The 15,777-nt window shown below is 38.9% G+C and overlaps 8 protein-coding genes across 8 annotated transcripts; 4 read left to right on the top strand and 4 right to left on the bottom strand.

The window, feature by feature from the left end:
* Positions 1-9: 9 nt before the first annotated feature.
* On the bottom strand, positions 10-2,373 carry SOCG_04691 (diacylglycerol binding protein Bzz1; the record flags this gene model as incomplete). Its single annotated transcript, XM_013165283.1, has 8 exons — positions 10-28; positions 80-353; positions 408-785; positions 837-1,864; positions 1,935-2,055; positions 2,126-2,189; positions 2,243-2,269; positions 2,335-2,373. The coding sequence occupies 8 exons, from the start codon at positions 2,371-2,373 to the stop codon at positions 10-12; spliced, it is 1,950 nt and encodes a 649-aa protein (XP_013020737.1).
* A 35-nt stretch (positions 2,374-2,408) lies between these two features.
* On the top strand, positions 2,409-4,344 carry SOCG_04690 (ATP-dependent RNA helicase Dbp5). The gene has a single exon (XM_013165282.1). It carries the CDS (start codon positions 2,686-2,688, stop codon positions 4,207-4,209), a length of 1,524 nt encoding a protein of 507 aa, XP_013020736.1. The 5' UTR covers positions 2,409-2,685; the 3' UTR covers positions 4,210-4,344.
* Positions 4,323-5,385, bottom strand: SOCG_04689 (spermidine synthase). The gene has a single exon (XM_013165281.1). The coding sequence runs from the start codon at positions 5,321-5,323 to the stop codon at positions 4,427-4,429; it is 897 nt and encodes a 298-aa protein (XP_013020735.1). The 5' UTR covers positions 5,324-5,385; the 3' UTR covers positions 4,323-4,426.
* Positions 5,386-5,694: 309 nt separating this feature from the next.
* SOCG_04688 (inner membrane translocase Oxa101) lies at positions 5,695-7,275 on the top strand. Its single transcript, XM_013165280.1, has 3 exons — positions 5,695-5,903; positions 5,957-6,713; positions 6,765-7,275. Exons 1-3 carry the CDS (start codon positions 5,863-5,865, stop codon positions 7,116-7,118), a joined length of 1,152 nt encoding a protein of 383 aa, XP_013020734.1. The 5' UTR covers positions 5,695-5,862; the 3' UTR covers positions 7,119-7,275.
* SOCG_04687 (actin cortical patch component Aip1) lies at positions 7,253-9,731 on the top strand. The gene is made up of 7 exons (XM_013165279.1): positions 7,253-7,637; positions 7,682-7,805; positions 7,884-7,985; positions 8,028-8,073; positions 8,132-8,177; positions 8,235-9,173; positions 9,214-9,731. The coding sequence occupies exons 1-7, from the start codon at positions 7,533-7,535 to the stop codon at positions 9,634-9,636; spliced, it is 1,785 nt and encodes a 594-aa protein (XP_013020733.1). The 5' UTR covers positions 7,253-7,532; the 3' UTR covers positions 9,637-9,731.
* SOCG_04686 (cytokinesis protein Cyk3) lies at positions 9,721-12,950 on the bottom strand. Its single transcript, XM_013165278.1, has 2 exons — positions 12,513-12,950; positions 9,721-12,432 (listed from the first exon to the last, which is right to left on the bottom strand). Exons 1-2 carry the CDS (start codon positions 12,577-12,579, stop codon positions 9,926-9,928), a joined length of 2,574 nt encoding a protein of 857 aa, XP_013020732.1. The 5' UTR covers positions 12,580-12,950; the 3' UTR covers positions 9,721-9,925.
* A 155-nt stretch (positions 12,951-13,105) lies between these two features.
* Positions 13,106-14,586, top strand: SOCG_04685 (uncharacterized protein). The gene has a single exon (XM_013165277.1). The coding sequence runs from the start codon at positions 13,297-13,299 to the stop codon at positions 14,404-14,406; it is 1,110 nt and encodes a 369-aa protein (XP_013020731.1). The 5' UTR covers positions 13,106-13,296; the 3' UTR covers positions 14,407-14,586.
* On the bottom strand, positions 13,261-15,759 carry SOCG_04684 (phospholipase). Its single transcript, XM_013165276.1, has one exon. The coding sequence runs from the start codon at positions 15,273-15,275 to the stop codon at positions 14,556-14,558; it is 720 nt and encodes a 239-aa protein (XP_013020730.1). The 5' UTR covers positions 15,276-15,759; the 3' UTR covers positions 13,261-14,555.
* Between the last annotated feature and the right edge of the window lie 18 nt (positions 15,760-15,777).

The raw sequence follows: 15,777 nt of genomic DNA on the forward strand, positions 1-15,777 counted from the left end.
ACAAGCCATTTAGATATCCTCAACGTAACTAAATCATTAGCAACCTTTTCAAACGTCTCTATCTTTCAAACAAACTTACTTTGCTGGGAATTGTCCAGTAATACCATGTAAGGTGCCTTCAGACCATCCATTTCCTGCATCGCGCTGAGTGACACGGATTACATCTCCCTCACGAATAGTAATTTCCAGTTCACTTTGCGCTTCGTAGTCAAAAGCAGCTTTTACGTACTGTTCATTCGCCGTTTCAACGGTACCGTTTGTTGATCCAGCTGCATTATTTTCAAGTTCCACGTACGTACTCGGGAGTAAACCGTCTAAACCACCAATTCTCGCAGAAATCCAACCACTTCCATCTATAATATTGCATTAGTTTATACTGTGTCTCATCATTCCCCATTTCAACTTACTGTCTGGCTCTAAAAGAGTGAATGTTTGACCTTGGGAAGCGCTCAAGACACCTTCTTGGGTTCCAGTGAAATCGTAAAGTAATGTACCAGTAACTTGTTTTTCTTCTTCTTCGGCACGCTGAGTATGAATTGTTTCAGAGTCATTAAAAGGCGTCTGTTGTAAAGATGGTGCATATTCGTTGCGAGATCCAACACTGTTCGTATAATCGTCTTCATACGTATCGTAGAGATTGGATGAGAGCAATGATCCTTCTCGTTGATTACTGCCAAAATCCCCCGTACTTGACATCGCTTCATCATGATCATCTTCAATAGGACTTTGGCCACAGTTGGCTGGGACGTACAATTGGCAACGTGGATGACATTTGTATCCGCAGTCTAATTTCATGTTAATAAAAATCTTTCTATCTAAATTCTCATAAACCATACCCTCACATGACAAACCGCGGCCCCAAACCTTAGAATGGCAATAGGAACACTTAACAGGGATTTTGAAACTAGCAACTTTGAATGTGTGAAAGTTCATTCCTTCCTCAATATTTCCGGCTTTCTCAGTTATTTTGCCGACACGAACATTGAGATCATGAACTCTGTTTTTTATTAATACCTCCTTGCTCTCCAATTCGACAGCAGCTATTTTCGATTCATACGACTGCTCAAGCGCCGTAGTATCATCGATTCGCGACCCTTCCAATTGTTTGGATAAGCTTTGCAACTCTTCTTCTGCCTTTTGTATTTCAGATTTGGAGTTCACCAAGGTGTTTCGAAGAAAATTCCTACTCGTGCCGTCTACGACTAATGAATCGGTGTCATGCCAAATTGGGCTAGGCTCAAATGCTAAAGGCGAAGGTTCATTCCAAGCCTTAACATTGTGCTGACCAAACATTACCGAATCCAAAGAAGGTTCATTTTTGTCAATTTCCGAAATGAGTGCATCTGCTTCTTCACTTAAAGATTTATAACAATTTTTTTCACACGTGATTCCGGATTTCCAAGTATCATTTAAATTTTTCACTCTGTACTCGTTCAATCTTTGCATATGGTCTAAAAGATTTGGTAACGTTTCTTGATAATAGCGCTGCATATGCTCGTTGTAGACAAGGATACGAAGAATATACATATTCTTCTTATCTAACATATCGCTTTGCGAATTTCTAAAAAGTTTCCCTGTTTTTTCGTCATTATGCTTGTCTCGTTTCTGTCTTGCTGATTCCAGACTCTCGCACGCTTCATGGTAACTTGATTTCGCTCTTTTAACCATGGTCAACAAGGATTCTTTTTGCTCCAAAAACTTTTCATAAAGATGATCATAAGACTTCGTTAAATTTTCAACGTTTGTTTCCAATCGCTTAGCTTGTTCATTGGTTTCCAACACAAAGTCATCCGCCAGTTTCTGATGAATCTTCGAGGATTGCTCAAGTTCGTCCAATATTTTCGACCATGTTGTCAGAGAAGCACTGTATCAAATGTTAATATGAGAAATATAATGGGAAAAAAGTATCTTTCTTCGATTTTATCTAGTATTACCATTCTAAAGAACCAGCAGATTTCGTAGGATTCTCGCCAACGGAAAGAAGTGATGACTTTTTATTCTTTTTTTCAACAAATTTCCTTGAAAGACTTGAAAGCTTCTGAGAATATTCTCTCTCTATCAACGAAAAGCGTTAGTTCACACATTATTTGCTAGCAAGGAAATATAGTTTCAATGACAAGCGTACCAATAGAGCTCCTTTCTTTGTAATATTGTTGAATATCTTCTATCCATTTAGATCCGTTATGCACCTGGTATTAAGATTAGCTTATGACCACGTCCAACCCAGCTTGCTTCCTCTTACCCAGCTGTCAACAATCTTAAAGTCATCCTAAGTTCTCAAATTAGTAAGAGACTCCAAAATAGATCAAAGAAATATTGTTTGAGCTAACGTACGTGCAACTCAGAGCTAAGTTTATAAGAATTGAGTTCCATTTCAAAATAATTGATCCTTCAACGAATAAAGGTTTAAATAATCGAAAAAGAACGTAAGGGGATAATCGAAGATCGTGAATACTGAAAAATATAATTAAAAATAAAAGTAAACCTGAATTAAATACTAGTATACGAAGGGTATGTGTGTAGATTGAAATAATTGGAATGTGTACGACGTATAACTCAACTTGACTACAGCCAACTACAACAAACAAGAAATACAAGGGTTGAATTGGTTGGTAGATACAAATTTATTGTTTTCTTTTTATTTTATTTTTTGTTTTACATAAAAAACTAAACGCAGTAACCACGATGTCGTCGACAGTGGGACAAGAAAAAAAGACTGATTGGGCAAGCATCGATTCCGATGAAGAAGTCGAACGTATTAGCGAAAATATCAATAAACTCCAAACTTCAGAAAATGCGCCAAAAGAAGAGGCCACTGGCGATTTGAGCAGTCGTCTTGGTCCCAAGGTAGGCGAGGAGCCCGAAGGACAAGCCAAGCCCGAAACTAAGGACGAAAAGGAGAATGCTACTAAAAATGAAGAAGAAAACGAAAAAGTTAAGGCAGAGGAAGAATCGAATTTGATCCAAAACAAGAATGAAGTACGCGTTAAGCTTGCTGATTTGCAAGCTGACCCAAATTCTCCTCTTTATTCTGTCAAGAGTTTTGAAGAGTTGAATTTGAAGCCAGAATTATTAAAAGGTGTCTATTCTATGAAATTTCAGAAACCATCGAAAATCCAAGAAAAAGCACTGCCCCTCCTGCTTGCCGATCCTCCTCGTAACATGATCGGTCAATCCCAATCCGGTACTGGTAAGACTGCTGCATTTGCTTTAACAATGCTTTCACGTGTCGATACCACAGTCGCCAAACCTCAGGCCATCTGTTTGGCTCCTTCTCGAGAGCTTGCTCGTCAAATCATGGATGTCGTAGAAGAAATGGGGAAGTATACTGGAGTTCAAACTGCCTTTGCTATTAAAGATGCTGTTCCCAAAGGTCAGGTTCTAAACGCTCAAATTGTTATTGGTACCCCTGGTACAGTCATGGATCTTGCTAAGAGAAGACAATTGGATCTTAAACACATTCGCGCTTTCGTATTGGATGAAGCCGATAACATGTTAGATCAACAAGGTCTGGCTGACCAGTCAATGCGTGTTAAGCGTTTATTACCCAAAAATACTCAGGTAGTCTTATTTAGTGCTACCTTTTCGGAGCAGGTTGGAGAATTTGCCAAACACTTTGCTCCGAACGCAGACGAAATTCGTCTTAAAACTGAAGAACTTAGTGTCGATGGAATTCGGCAGTTGTATATGGATTGCCAGAGTGAACAGCACAAGTATGAGGTGCTCGTAGAGTTATATGGTCTTTTGACCATTGGTCAGTCTATTATCTTTTGTCGAAAGAAAGATACTGCTGAGGAGATTGCTCGTCGTATGGTCCAAGATGGACATACCGTTTCTTGCTTAACTGGTAACTTGGATGGTACTCAACGTGATCATATTATGGATTCCTTCCGCGCTGGTACTTCTAAGGTGTTGATTACTACGAACGTTATTGCCCGTGGTATTGACGTTCTTCAAGTCAACATGGTTGTCAACTACGATATGCCTTTAGATTCTGCAGGCAAGCCAGATCCCCAGACTTACCTTCACCGTATCGGTCGTACTGGTCGATTTGGCCGCGTGGGTGTCAGTATCAATTTCGTTCATGATGAAAAGAGCTGGCGAGAAATGAAGACAATTGAGGACTACTTTGGTCGGGCCATAACACGTGTTCCTACGGATGATTATGAAGAACTTGAAAAAGTCGTCAAGAATGCGCTTAAAATGTAGATGAGAGGTAGTATAGATAAAATGGTTTCTAGGTCTTCAGATATTTAAATATATTAATTAGCGTGGACAAATATTTCGTTGACAGTTTCACAATAATATCTACGTAAATCGAATACCTGAAAATGTACTTGAAGATAATATTTTTTTTTTTCAGCTATAAAACATGAGTAAGGAATAAACTAAACATTATTTTGCAAAACTCGTACAGATGAAAAAATTAGGCGGAAAGAGACTTTTCAACGACCTCACGAGCAAAGTTGGGAAGAACGAAGGCAGCGGAATGGAGCTTGCTGTTGTAGTATCTGCAAAGCTTCATTTCTTGCTCAGGAGTCCAGTTGCGAACAGGTCTACTCAAGTCAATAACTGGATTCTTGGAAGCAACAACGAAACCAATTTGACCAGAGGGGTAAGTAGGAATGGTTGTGTAGGCATAACGGACATTGGGGAAAGCAGACTTAACGGCCTTCAAGACATCACCAATAACGCCAAGGTGGAGCCAGATACATTCAGCCTGAGTAGTGATAACACCACCATCACGGAGAGCATCAGAAAGAAGTTCAAAATAGGGCTTTTGGAAAAGAGCTTCTGCAGGACCATCAGGATCAGAAGAATCGGTAATGATAACATCAAAAGTATTTTTGTAATCCTTTAAAAATTGGAACCCATCACCAATGTGAACCTTTACCTTAGGATGATTGAGACCTTCAGCCATCTCGGGGAGATGCTCCCTAGAAACCTTAAGGACATCCTCATCAATGTCACACAAAACGGCCTCTTCTATACAATCATGCTTAACGACTTCACGAAGTACACCGCCATCACCACCGCCAATAACAAGAACCTTCTTAGGACTGGGATGGGAATTGAGAGCTAAATGAGCAATCATTTCTTGGTAAGAAAACTCATCACGCTCCGTGCATTGAATAGCACCATCTAAAACCAAAACGCGACCATAGGTTTCACTCTCAAAAACCAAAACATCTTGGTACTTGGACTTGCCAGCATAAAGAACCTTCTTAACTTGCAAGGTCATAGCTTGACCAGGCCACATATGGTTGATTTCACGGAACCAACCGTCCTTGATGAGAGGATGAGAGAGTTCTTGCCCAGACATTTTTCAACAAATCGAAGGAATCCAAAAAGGTCCTCTTAAATGTAAGAATTCACAGGTACGTGATGATGGCTAATGTCCGAATGAAAAGACAGTCCCACAAGAAATCAGATCTACGCTGGATTTCACTAAAATGCGCTAGTAAACAAAAAATAAAATTTGAAGGATACTTGAAGGATAGCATGGATTTTATATCTTATATAACTAGAACTAATGAAATTGTTATTCAATATACTTTTACTTTGACCAGATGAACCAGTTTCGCCTTCGTTTTGAGATGATTCTTTGCATGAAGATTTTTTTGAGAAACCATGATGAGAAGAATGATTTTTGACCTCTTTCTGTAATCTTAAATAAAAGTCTGAAAGGTATATTCCACACTAAGCTCTCATTATGGAAATGGGTTTTATGTACTAGAAATCTTGACAGAGCAAAACCGCTTGTTACCACCATCGAACAGTAGATGCATACTTAGGCCGGAAATTCATTCTTCTCTTTTCAAATCTATTTCTGAAAAAATAAAAACATAATTATAGTTAAGGATGTTCCATTTTGGTCTACGATTTTTGAAGCATCAGCAAGGGTATTAATAAAACATAAGAATATCAGTGTTTTCGACTTAACTAACTGACATAGGATACAGGATTTTAATAAAAATGCGTTCCTGAAGTTAAAAGCAATACCTCACCGGAAGCAATTGTCTCAACGATATTTGCAACCTATTCGGAGTGTTTCAACTTCTACAGCAGACACAGCGGTAGCAGCTGCAGCATCTACGGCCAACACAGTTGGTATAAGTAATTCTTGGTGGCCATATGCTTTTCTTCAAAATGCAGCTTACTCAATTAATGTTTATGCCGGAGCACCCTGGTGGGTATCTATAATTGCGACAACAGTCGGTGTTCGTTTTGCTCTTTTGCCGTTGATGTTAAAGTCTTTTCGAACGAGCTCAAAACTTACAGTGCTTCAGCCTGAAATGAAAAAAGAGCTGGATGCTATTAAGTCGGCTAAGTTAGAAAATGACCAAATGCGCCTTAGCCAGCACAGTATGGCTTTGAGAGCTTTATATATCAAGCATGAAGTTAGTCCATTGTCTATTTTTATGCTCCCACTTACCCAAAGTGTTGTGTTCTTTAGCTTTTTCTATGCGATTCGTCAAATGGCTCGTGTTCCTGTCGAAGGTTTCAAAGAAGGCGGTATCGCCTGGTTCCAGGATTTATCGGCACCGGACCCATATTTTATTTTGCCTGTAATTAACGCAGCATTTATGTTCACGGGAATGCAACTGAATAGATCAAACACTGCATCTACTATCGGTAACTCTCCAAACTGGAGTACCTTTTTCTTCCTTTGCTGTCTTTTAAGTCCTCTTTTTACCCTAAAACTCCCAGCTGTATGTATCAACTTCAATGACTGTATCAGAAATCACTAACGAGAATATTAGGCTATCTTTTTGTATTGGATTCCAAGCAGCATTTTTAACATCGTTCAAGGATTTATATTGAAGAGACCCGCTATTCGTCAGAAACTTGGATTCGCACCCCTTCCACCTGCAGTAGACAAAGCCATTTCTGGCAAAAATCTTTTACGGAATCCTGTTAAGGCAGTTCGTGACATGTACAACGGAATTAAAGATGCCCTTCGAGGAAGATATGATCAACTTAAAGTTGATATGGAAAAACGAGCTCTAGCTACTAGACCGGTCAATGTCGTTCGACCTAATGACCATTATAGGAAGATGAAAGAATATAACCGAAAGCATGTTATTGAAAAAAAGATTTCTAATAAAAAATACTGAGATTAGTCTTCGAATATACCCCCGCTCTCGTTCAAAACTGTTGTTGCATGGACAGATTTTCTTCATGTTCAGTTGACTTCAGTTATTTAATTTTTAATTTCATAAGAATTCTGTACTTTTTTTTGAAATAATATCTTCAATGTCTTTATAAACTAACATATGCTATTGCATTCTGGTGATAGTCATCGTTTGGTTAGCTAGTTGTGCTAGTGGCTTATGTTTTAGTAAATGGCGCTAATTGTTCAATATTTTTATATCTATTTTAGTTTTATATACTAGGTTTTAGCTTTCTTTTTTTTTTGTTGTTCGTGTGATTACATCGTATTCGATGGCTTACCTTTCAGTATCTAACCTCTCCATTACTTCTAACCCCATCATTCACTTGTGGTAACCTTTCATTTAAAATCTTTGACAATGCCTTCGGAATTGAAAAGTTTGTGGGCTCCTGCCCCTTCTACAAAGCTTTCTCAGCCATGCAAACTGTCTACGAATCGTAATGGCGATCGAATTGCTTATGCTGTATGTAGGCATCGTTGGAAGAAAATCTAACCATTTGAATATAGACAAATAAAGCAATCATACTGAGAAATATATCTAATCCAGAAGAAAGCTATCAGTATAATGAACATACTGCTCCTACTAGTGTCGCTAAATTCAGCCCGTCCGGATTTTACGTAGCGTCTGGTGGTACGGATAGTCGAAGAGTGAAAATGCTCTAATGCTGTAATTTTATAAACATGGATGATTAACTATTTATTTTTTTAGATGTTCATGGAAATGTGCGCGTCTGGGACTGCGTAGGTGAAGACAAAATCCTAAAGAACAATGTCGCAGCTATTAGCGGGAGAATAAACGACATTGATTGGGGTATGCATGAATTGAAAATATTTTATACTAAAAATTACTTAGATGGTGATAGTCAAAGAATCATCGCAGTTGGTGAAGGGAAAGAAAGGTATGATTGCATTGCTATCTTAAAGACAAGAGCGTCTTAAGCTAATTTGTTCCCTCAGATACGGTCATGCTTTCACTGCGGATTCAGGAAATTCAGTTGGTGAAGTAAGTATTTTTTTTTTCTCTGTTGTTTGTTGCCTCTATTAATACTGACATTTGTAGATTTTTGGTCACTCGGCTATTGTCAACAGCGTTGCCATGCGAAAGCAGCGTCCGCTTCGTGCTGCTACGGCCTCTGATGATAGCTCTGTAAATTTCTTTCACGGAGTTCCCTACCGATATAATACCAGCATTCGCTGTCACGATAAATACGTTTACGATGTACGTTATGCCCCTAATGATGAAAAGTTTGCTTCTGTTGGCGCAGATGGAAAAGTCTTTTTATTAGATGGAAAAACAGGAGAAAAAATTTTGGAATTTAATGCTCATAAAGGCACCATTTTTTCGTTATCATGGTCACCAGATTCAAAGAAACTTGTAACTTCGTCTGCCGACCGAAGTGTAAAAGTTTGGAATGCTGATGACGGTTCTTTGATTCGCGAGTGGTCTTCTATGAAGGAGCAGCAAGTTGGTAACGTTTGGGCTTCAGAAGACTTAATAATATCAGTTGATGTGAAGGGCGTCTTGATTTATCTAAATCCCACCAAGGATGACCCTGAGCGATTTGTCTACGGACACCAGCGTTCCATCACATCCTCTTTCCTTTGTCCAGACAGCAAGTCTTTGTACACTGCTTCTTACGATGGAGTGGCTTTAGTCTGGGACATAAAAACTCAAAATGGTTCGTCCGTACAAGGTGTTTCCCACAGTAATCAAGTCATGGATATGACTAGACTTGGAGATAAAGTCATCTCTGTTGGAATGGATGATACATTGCGAACCGTAGACATTAAAGCAAATGCCTTCATTTCGGAAAGCGTATATACCACTGGTTATCAACCAGTTGGTGTATGTGCTGTTGGCGATTGTATCGTTTTGGCTACCGTCTCAGACATACAAGTACTCCGTGACTTAAAATGTGTCTCCACAGCTAAAACAATATACCAACCAAGCTGTATGGCTGCTCATCCCTCAAAGCAAGAATTTGCAGTTGGTGGAGAGGTAAGTACCAATGTTTGATAAACTGTTTCTAATTCATTAGGATTCTTGTGTATACGTTCATTCTTTCGAGAAGGACGAACTTTGCGAAATAGCCCAATTAAAAAATCATACTTCGCCGGTTACTTCAATGGTTTACTCTCATGATGGAAAATACCTTGCCTGTGGTGATGCTTCTGGTAAAGTCGTCCTTTATGACGCTGAAACTCGACAAGTTATCACTTCTCGCTGGGCTTTCCATACCGGTCGAATTTTGGGTATGTCTTGGAACTCTAATTCAACGCATTTGGCAACCGCTTCTCTTGATACAAATGTTCACGTTTACTCGGTGGAACGTCCCATGAAATATGTTGCTGTTAAAAATGCCCATGCTTTAGGTGCGACACAAGTTCACTGGTTGTCGGAAGACGAAATATTAAGTACAGGAAGCGATGCAGCCATCAAAACTTGGAAACTATCTTTTTAAACCTTCCACGGTTGACTAGCGAATTTTGACAACAAATTTATGAAAAATTAGATTATCTTTGAATGAAATACATCTTATAAAAGTTGTTTAACAATGCAAAACTGTAAGTACTATTAAGAAAACATAAAATATTCAATAGGGGATCAAAAAGGAAGCATAGACTAAATTAGATAAATACATTAGTTCAAAAAGTAAAGTAAAGAGTGAAGACAACGGAAAATTCCTCATGACGATAGAGAAGGGATAAAAAGAAGAGAATTAGTTGTTAATAATCAAAAACTTAAGTTAGTTAAACTCCTTTCCATGTAGCATAAACTACCCATCTTCCAATCTTTTCAGCTAGTATTAAAGCACGATATTCTCCAGTCTCATTAATGGCTGATGAAAGAACGGACCGAGTGATGCGACCATTGGAAAATTCTTCATGTAAGCGTAAAATGTTGCCTGTCGGTGTCTGAATAGCTAACTTAGTTGTAAGGGCTTCTGTTTCGCTAGAAGAGTAAGCAGTAACAGCGAAGTCATACTTGACTCCAGCGCGTAATATACCGCACTGAGGAGAAGATATATATAAATCAACATTCGGGCACTGGGGTATAGGATATCGACTTAGGAACTCAAATGGTTTATGCTTTCCATGATGAGCGAAAGGAATGGATACAGCCATTGGATGGGGTATTGTCTTCGCTGGGCTAGCGACTCCACTACGGCCGGCGTATATTCGTAGTACAGCAAATTTACTATTTAAAGGCATCATGGCTTTAATTCTAACCACTCGAAGGTTCTTCTTTTCCCTGTAAGTTTGGACCAAAACATGCTTCTGGGATTTAGAAAAATCTGGTGGAGAGGGTGGTGAACTAAAATTGTCAACTTCAGCGACACATTCAATTTCCTTTGGAGCCTCTACATCGATCTGCAAGAATTGGTAGTCAGAAAGATGAAGAATACTAGATTCGTAATTGCGAAGACGTAAACCTGTGTCAAAATATACAGACGAAACCCATGGTAAAGCCATAACAATTGGCATTGGCAAATCCGGCATTATAAACTGCTGATCCGGATTCTCAGGAATATGCGTATATAGGCATTCGTTGGGTTTCATCAAAAAATAGAAATTATTAGCAACCGAGGATTTTAACACCTGCTGTGGGTGCGTGGGGCTTGCAAAGCTAGCATCCAGAAGGCGGACTTCATCATTGAGCGTAACGACATTCCAAGCATGGTTCACTTTAATATCTCTAGTATAGTAAATGTCGTCTGGTGATTTAAGATATCCTTCAATGACCTCACACCATATATCCAAGCCTTGCAGCATTTCCTTTACTAACAAGGCTACTTCAAAAGGAGTTCCTCTTCCAGAAAGGAAAACCTCAAGAGGTGAGCGGAACGATTTTCCATTCGCAGAGTGATCAGTGTATGACACGTGTTCCGAGACATAAATATAAACAGCTCTTAGTTGCTGTAAAGGGGATTCGGCCCCTTTAGCTAAATAATGTTTTACGAAATCTCTGGGGTCTAGGTCTATCTTTTGAGAAATGAAGAAACGCGTCTTTTTATCAACTGCGCCAAAATTTATTTTATGTACATCCATTCCAACTGAGAAGTCAACGGGCTCACCATCAGCCAATACGTTTCCAAGGGTGTTATGAAGCTCTTCCAGTGGCTTATAAACAGGCATCGAAAGATTATCAAAAGTCTCTTGTCGTTTTTTATTAAGATCCAACTCGGTGTATGTTGCCGTTCGACGTAAATCTTCTTTGACCAAGGCCATCGTCTGCGGAGATGCGGGACGAACAGTTCTCTGATGAACAGATTGCGGAGAAGCGGTCGAGCTGGCCACGCTGGACTGAGACGGATAAGAGTCAAATGGAACTCGTTTAGTAGATGAACTTCGACTTAAGATCTTTTTAAACGTCTTCTTTAAGAACCCAGAACTTTTCTTGTTGAAAGATTGAGCGGTGGAAGGACGTTGCATATCCGAGTGAGGATTCGTAAGTTGGGAATTCGTTTGAGTACTACCAAAAGGGATAAGCGTAGAGATGGGTCTCGCTATTGGCGTAGGGGTACTCTGGAATTTTCGGTGGAGAGGACCACGATTGCTTAACGATGATGTTTGGGGTCCCCAACTGTCTGTCTGTTTTTTATCGGAAATGGTTGAGGCCGGAGGCTGTAAATACTTTGCCTTTCCAGGTGCTGAAGGTAATGGTGATAAGTTAAGCTTTGGATTGATGTCTTGATTAGCATTAGCGGGCATGTGACCGGACACAGGGGTTGAAGAACGAATGGTACTTTTACCTCCCATTGCATTCAACGACTCGAGTACGTTTTCCATGGCACTCCGAATAGGAGAAGGACTTGTCCGAGCACTACCTTTTGCGTTCCCAGACCGTTTTGATTCGCGACTATGTACTGAGCTGGTTCGGCTTCTCCTTGAGAATACAGAAGATGGTCGAGACAACGTCTTTAAGAAAGAGCCATTTTCTTCTTTTTTCGGACTTGGGTCAAATTTCTTTTGTTTCTGAAAAAATAATGGACTAGTCCCTCTCAGATTCTTGCCCGGAAGTTCAGGTCCAGAAGAGGTAAGAGGAGAACCCGGACTTTCCGCTGATAAACGAGAACTTAAACTACTTCTTCTTGAAATAGAGCTATTGGGTCTTGATGTGGATATATTAAGGACTTGTACGAAATTGCTAGGAAAAATTCCTTGGGTATTTGTATTAATGTGCCTTCCAATCCACCATTTTCCATCACCAAGGCTTTGGCATTCAATTAATTCTCCTTTTCCAAATGATAAATCTCCTGGATTCAGTTAGTATTAGGATTACGCATGTGAAGAACGATCTGAAAAGGATTTCATGATCCCATTAAATTGAACGTACCTTCGCGTTCCCCAGGCCATGCATAAAGAGCACGAACCATACAGGGAAGTTGCTTAGGAACAGACATCCCTTTTGAACTAAAAAAACGCTTCCAGTTTGACTTGGGTTGGGTATATGTAGATAGCTTGCGGAAGCACCAATTTCCAAAGGTACTATTATGGTAGGATTAAGTTTAAATATACTTCTAGTAGCGAGCTTGAAGATTTTTAATATTTTTTGTGGGAAAGAATGCGTAACTTATGGACTTGCTTTTTGTTACATATATCAAACATAAATCAAAAAAAAAGGAGGCTGGTTTGGTTATTGTATTTTCATAAAAGCTGGAACCATAAATTATACAGGGGTTGATCTGAACGTATTGGTGAACTAAAAAGTCTCTTAAAAAGAAATTCGAGTAAATTGCTGTATATAAACTGAATATTAGCTGTGGAATATTTAAATTTATTCTCTATTTACATTGTTCTAGGAATGTGTTTACGAATTTCGTTTAGATAACTTTGATAACTTAGTGAGATCGGTTCTCGATGCTTATACTTCAATGGAAATTCTTCCTTTCCCAACTACTACCGCTTAATTTTCAATTTGTTAGAAACACGAGTTATTATCTAAAAAAGGAACTGTTTTGTGCTTCATTACAAGCGTTTGGTGTTTTGCTTTCTTTGTAACTGTTCATGAAGGTCAATAACTGAATTGATTCTTCTCGCATTGTAACGGTTTACTACTTTTTGTGAAATTGTGCAAACTCTTCTATTGCTTTACTATTTAAACGGGTTATGGACTGTCTATGGATGATCTGATAGCTTCTTTTGCGGCAGGCAACCACAGCCAAAGAGACAATACTTGGTCTGATATTACTCCTTTTCCTTCGGCTTCAGCTACGGAAGATCTGATTTCAAAGCTTGCTGCTTCGGAAATCTATAGTTGGAAAGATAATGCTGTTCAGCTAGATCCTTTTAATCTTGATGATCTAAGCTGTCAACTAGACGACCTTTATGGTCGTCAAATTCCACCGAAAAGAATTTCCATGGCTTCCAAAAACTATGTTGGAATCACCTCTACTTCTGAATCTGTTTTTCATAAGTTACTTCGGTTGGATTTTCCTGAGCATGGCTTACCGGAACTGAGACATGGTACCATTAATAAATTGCTTCGTGAGCATATGTCCTTTTGGAATCAAGAGAGGACAAACGTTCATCGAAAAAGTGGTGCAGTATTTTGCTGGTCTACTTCATATAAGAAACAAAAGTCCAAAGAACGAATTCTCCTTAGCAGTCCTCCCTCTAAGTCGTCTGGTTTAGAGTCTCCACGAAACAACAATGTTTTATTGTCGTCAAATATACAACAGTCTCCCTCAAAAATAAGTGAGTCTCCGTACAAACCTACTTTGAACGACAAAGACATGCCGAGGGTCGATCGACAATTGTCCGTGCACTGTCAATCAACGTTCGGACATTCCTCTTCAAAAAATGAGGATGTTAACGTCCCTCTTCCGGACACACCCCCAATTGCTTCTGATAATCAAATGAAAATCACTAAACCAAACAATACTGAAGCTTTTGAAGCATATTCACCGTCAAGTAACCCCGAGGTGGAAACGCCCGAACCACAAGACAAAAATCAGGCGATTGCTGAGAATATCGAACTATCACCTTCAAGGCAAGACCCAACGCAAATTACGAGAAATAGCATCATAAGGAAAAATTCAGATAAACTGGATGAAGGGAATTCCATGCCTTCGACGGAATGGGGTGATTGGATGAGTGCAAAAACCGACTCGTCAAGAAATTTTGAAAGTCGTCAGAGCGATTTACTAGTTCTTTCTTCCAACAGCCAATCCGAAAATAAAGGTGGTTTGTCTGAAAAAAGCTCTGAGCATGCACCATCCTTACTGTAGCTTTTCTTTTTCAGAGTCATCAAAGTAATGGCCGCTATTTCCATACTTTCATGAGTTTAGAATTAGAATTTGTTAAACATATATGATTATTTAATAGCTATATCCATATTTATTGAAATAGATTCAAAAACATTGCGGATCCTTCCTTTCTATGACAATTGTATTGCGTCTTCGTACAGCTTATTATGAACGTATAGTTTTTTGCTAATCGCTTCTACAAAAACAAACCATTCATTTGGAGAAGAAGGCATGTCTGTTTTCTCATCCCTGTTCCAGCATATCCTTTGTACAGACCGGAAGGTTTTCTTCAAACGACCTTCCTCATAGTCATCAATACTACTATTCTTACGTTTTTCAAAAAAATAAACAGAAGTCATAAAGGGAGATGAGGGCAATGTCATAGCTAACGGTAGTTTCCCACCAAAAGAAAAAACACCACCGAATTGATAGATTGAGGCCAGCTGCGATACGCAATACAAAGCTGCCATACCACCTTGTCCGAAACCAAAAAAGAAAATGCGTGTTGAAAGTATCCCTTGATCAATAATGCCTTTGATTAATTCCTTAAGGACTGAAAGGCATTTTGAAAAATCTGCTTCAGATTCAAGGTCTCCGTTCGTGTCGAAATGAACATCTTCCCCCCACATCCAGTTGCCTTCTGGTGTACCAAAATCAAGAGGAAGCCGGTACACCCCTCGTAAAGATATATACGATGTATTCGGTAAAGGTATGTTCTTTGCAGCATGAGCAAAACTGTATTCTGAGTCTCCTAATCCATGCATCATGATAATTACATTATATGTATGCTCCTTCGCTGCAACGACTTGTCCATGAGCATTTGAAGGTAAACAATTTTTAAGGAATGACATATCACAAAATTTAGTAACTGATGTTTGGACAGTATTTTCATAGAACAAGAATAAATCTTCCTATTGCGAAATTATATCAAATTTTTTTTTTTTTTTAAAAAAAAAAAAAAAAGAAAAAAAATCTTAGTAGATATACCTAGGTGTCGCTTTCAGGCTCGTCTTGTCGAGCTAACGATATTTCACGAATAATTTGAGCAACTGCTTCAGGATGTATGTTATTCTCGCATAGACTTACACAAAGAGAAAGTGCTGTTTTGTCTAATTCGACCCCAAGCAAAGTTCCTATTTCGTGCAAAATATCTATGGTTTCCTTGGCTGAATCTGCTGAGGACATGAAAAGAATTCAACAAGAAGAAAAAGGAATCCTTTTCTGAGTATAACAACTGTAACTAAATGATTCTTAACTACTCACTTTAAAAGCCGTTGTTTCCTTAGTCGCACGGTGTTTTCAGCATGGTGTAGTATAGTGGACATAGGGCTCGAATATATATTTACTTTGTCA

The sequence above is a fragment of the Schizosaccharomyces octosporus genome (genome assembly GCF_000150505.1).
Source record: "Schizosaccharomyces octosporus yFS286 unplaced genomic scaffold supercont6.3, whole genome shotgun sequence".
Classification (NCBI taxonomy): domain Eukaryota; kingdom Fungi; phylum Ascomycota; class Schizosaccharomycetes; order Schizosaccharomycetales; family Schizosaccharomycetaceae; genus Schizosaccharomyces; species Schizosaccharomyces octosporus.

Coding starts and splice junctions, on each gene's coding strand:
- SOCG_04685 (XM_013165277.1), top strand. CDS start 13,297: ATGGATGATCTGATAGCTTCTTTTGCGGCAGGCAACCACAGCCAAAGA.
- SOCG_04684 (XM_013165276.1), bottom strand. CDS start 15,275: ATGTCATTCCTTAAAAATTGTTTACCTTCAAATGCTCATGGACAAGTC.
- SOCG_04690 (XM_013165282.1), top strand. CDS start 2,686: ATGTCGTCGACAGTGGGACAAGAAAAAAAGACTGATTGGGCAAGCATC.
- SOCG_04687 (XM_013165279.1), top strand. CDS start 7,533: ATGCCTTCGGAATTGAAAAGTTTGTGGGCTCCTGCCCCTTCTACAAAG. Junction 8,074..8,131: donor GTTGGTGAAGGGAAAGAAAG/GTATGATTGCAT, acceptor TTGTTCCCTCAG/ATACGGTCATGCTTTCACTG. Junction 9,174..9,213: donor AATTTGCAGTTGGTGGAGAG/GTAAGTACCAAT, acceptor CTAATTCATTAG/GATTCTTGTGTATACGTTCA.
- SOCG_04686 (XM_013165278.1), bottom strand. CDS start 12,579: ATGTCTGTTCCTAAGCAACTTCCCTGTATGGTTCGTGCTCTTTATGCA. Junction 12,433..12,512: donor ATGGCCTGGGGAACGCGAAG/GTACGTTCAATT, acceptor AACTGAATCCAG/GAGATTTATCATTTGGAAAA.
- SOCG_04688 (XM_013165280.1), top strand. CDS start 5,863: ATGTTCCATTTTGGTCTACGATTTTTGAAGCATCAGCAAGG. Junction 5,904..5,956: donor TTTTTGAAGCATCAGCAAGG/GTATTAATAAAA, acceptor TAACTGACATAG/GATACAGGATTTTAATAAAA. Junction 6,714..6,764: donor TTACCCTAAAACTCCCAGCT/GTATGTATCAAC, acceptor CGAGAATATTAG/GCTATCTTTTTGTATTGGAT.
- SOCG_04689 (XM_013165281.1), bottom strand. CDS start 5,323: ATGTCTGGGCAAGAACTCTCTCATCCTCTCATCAAGGACGGTTGGTTC.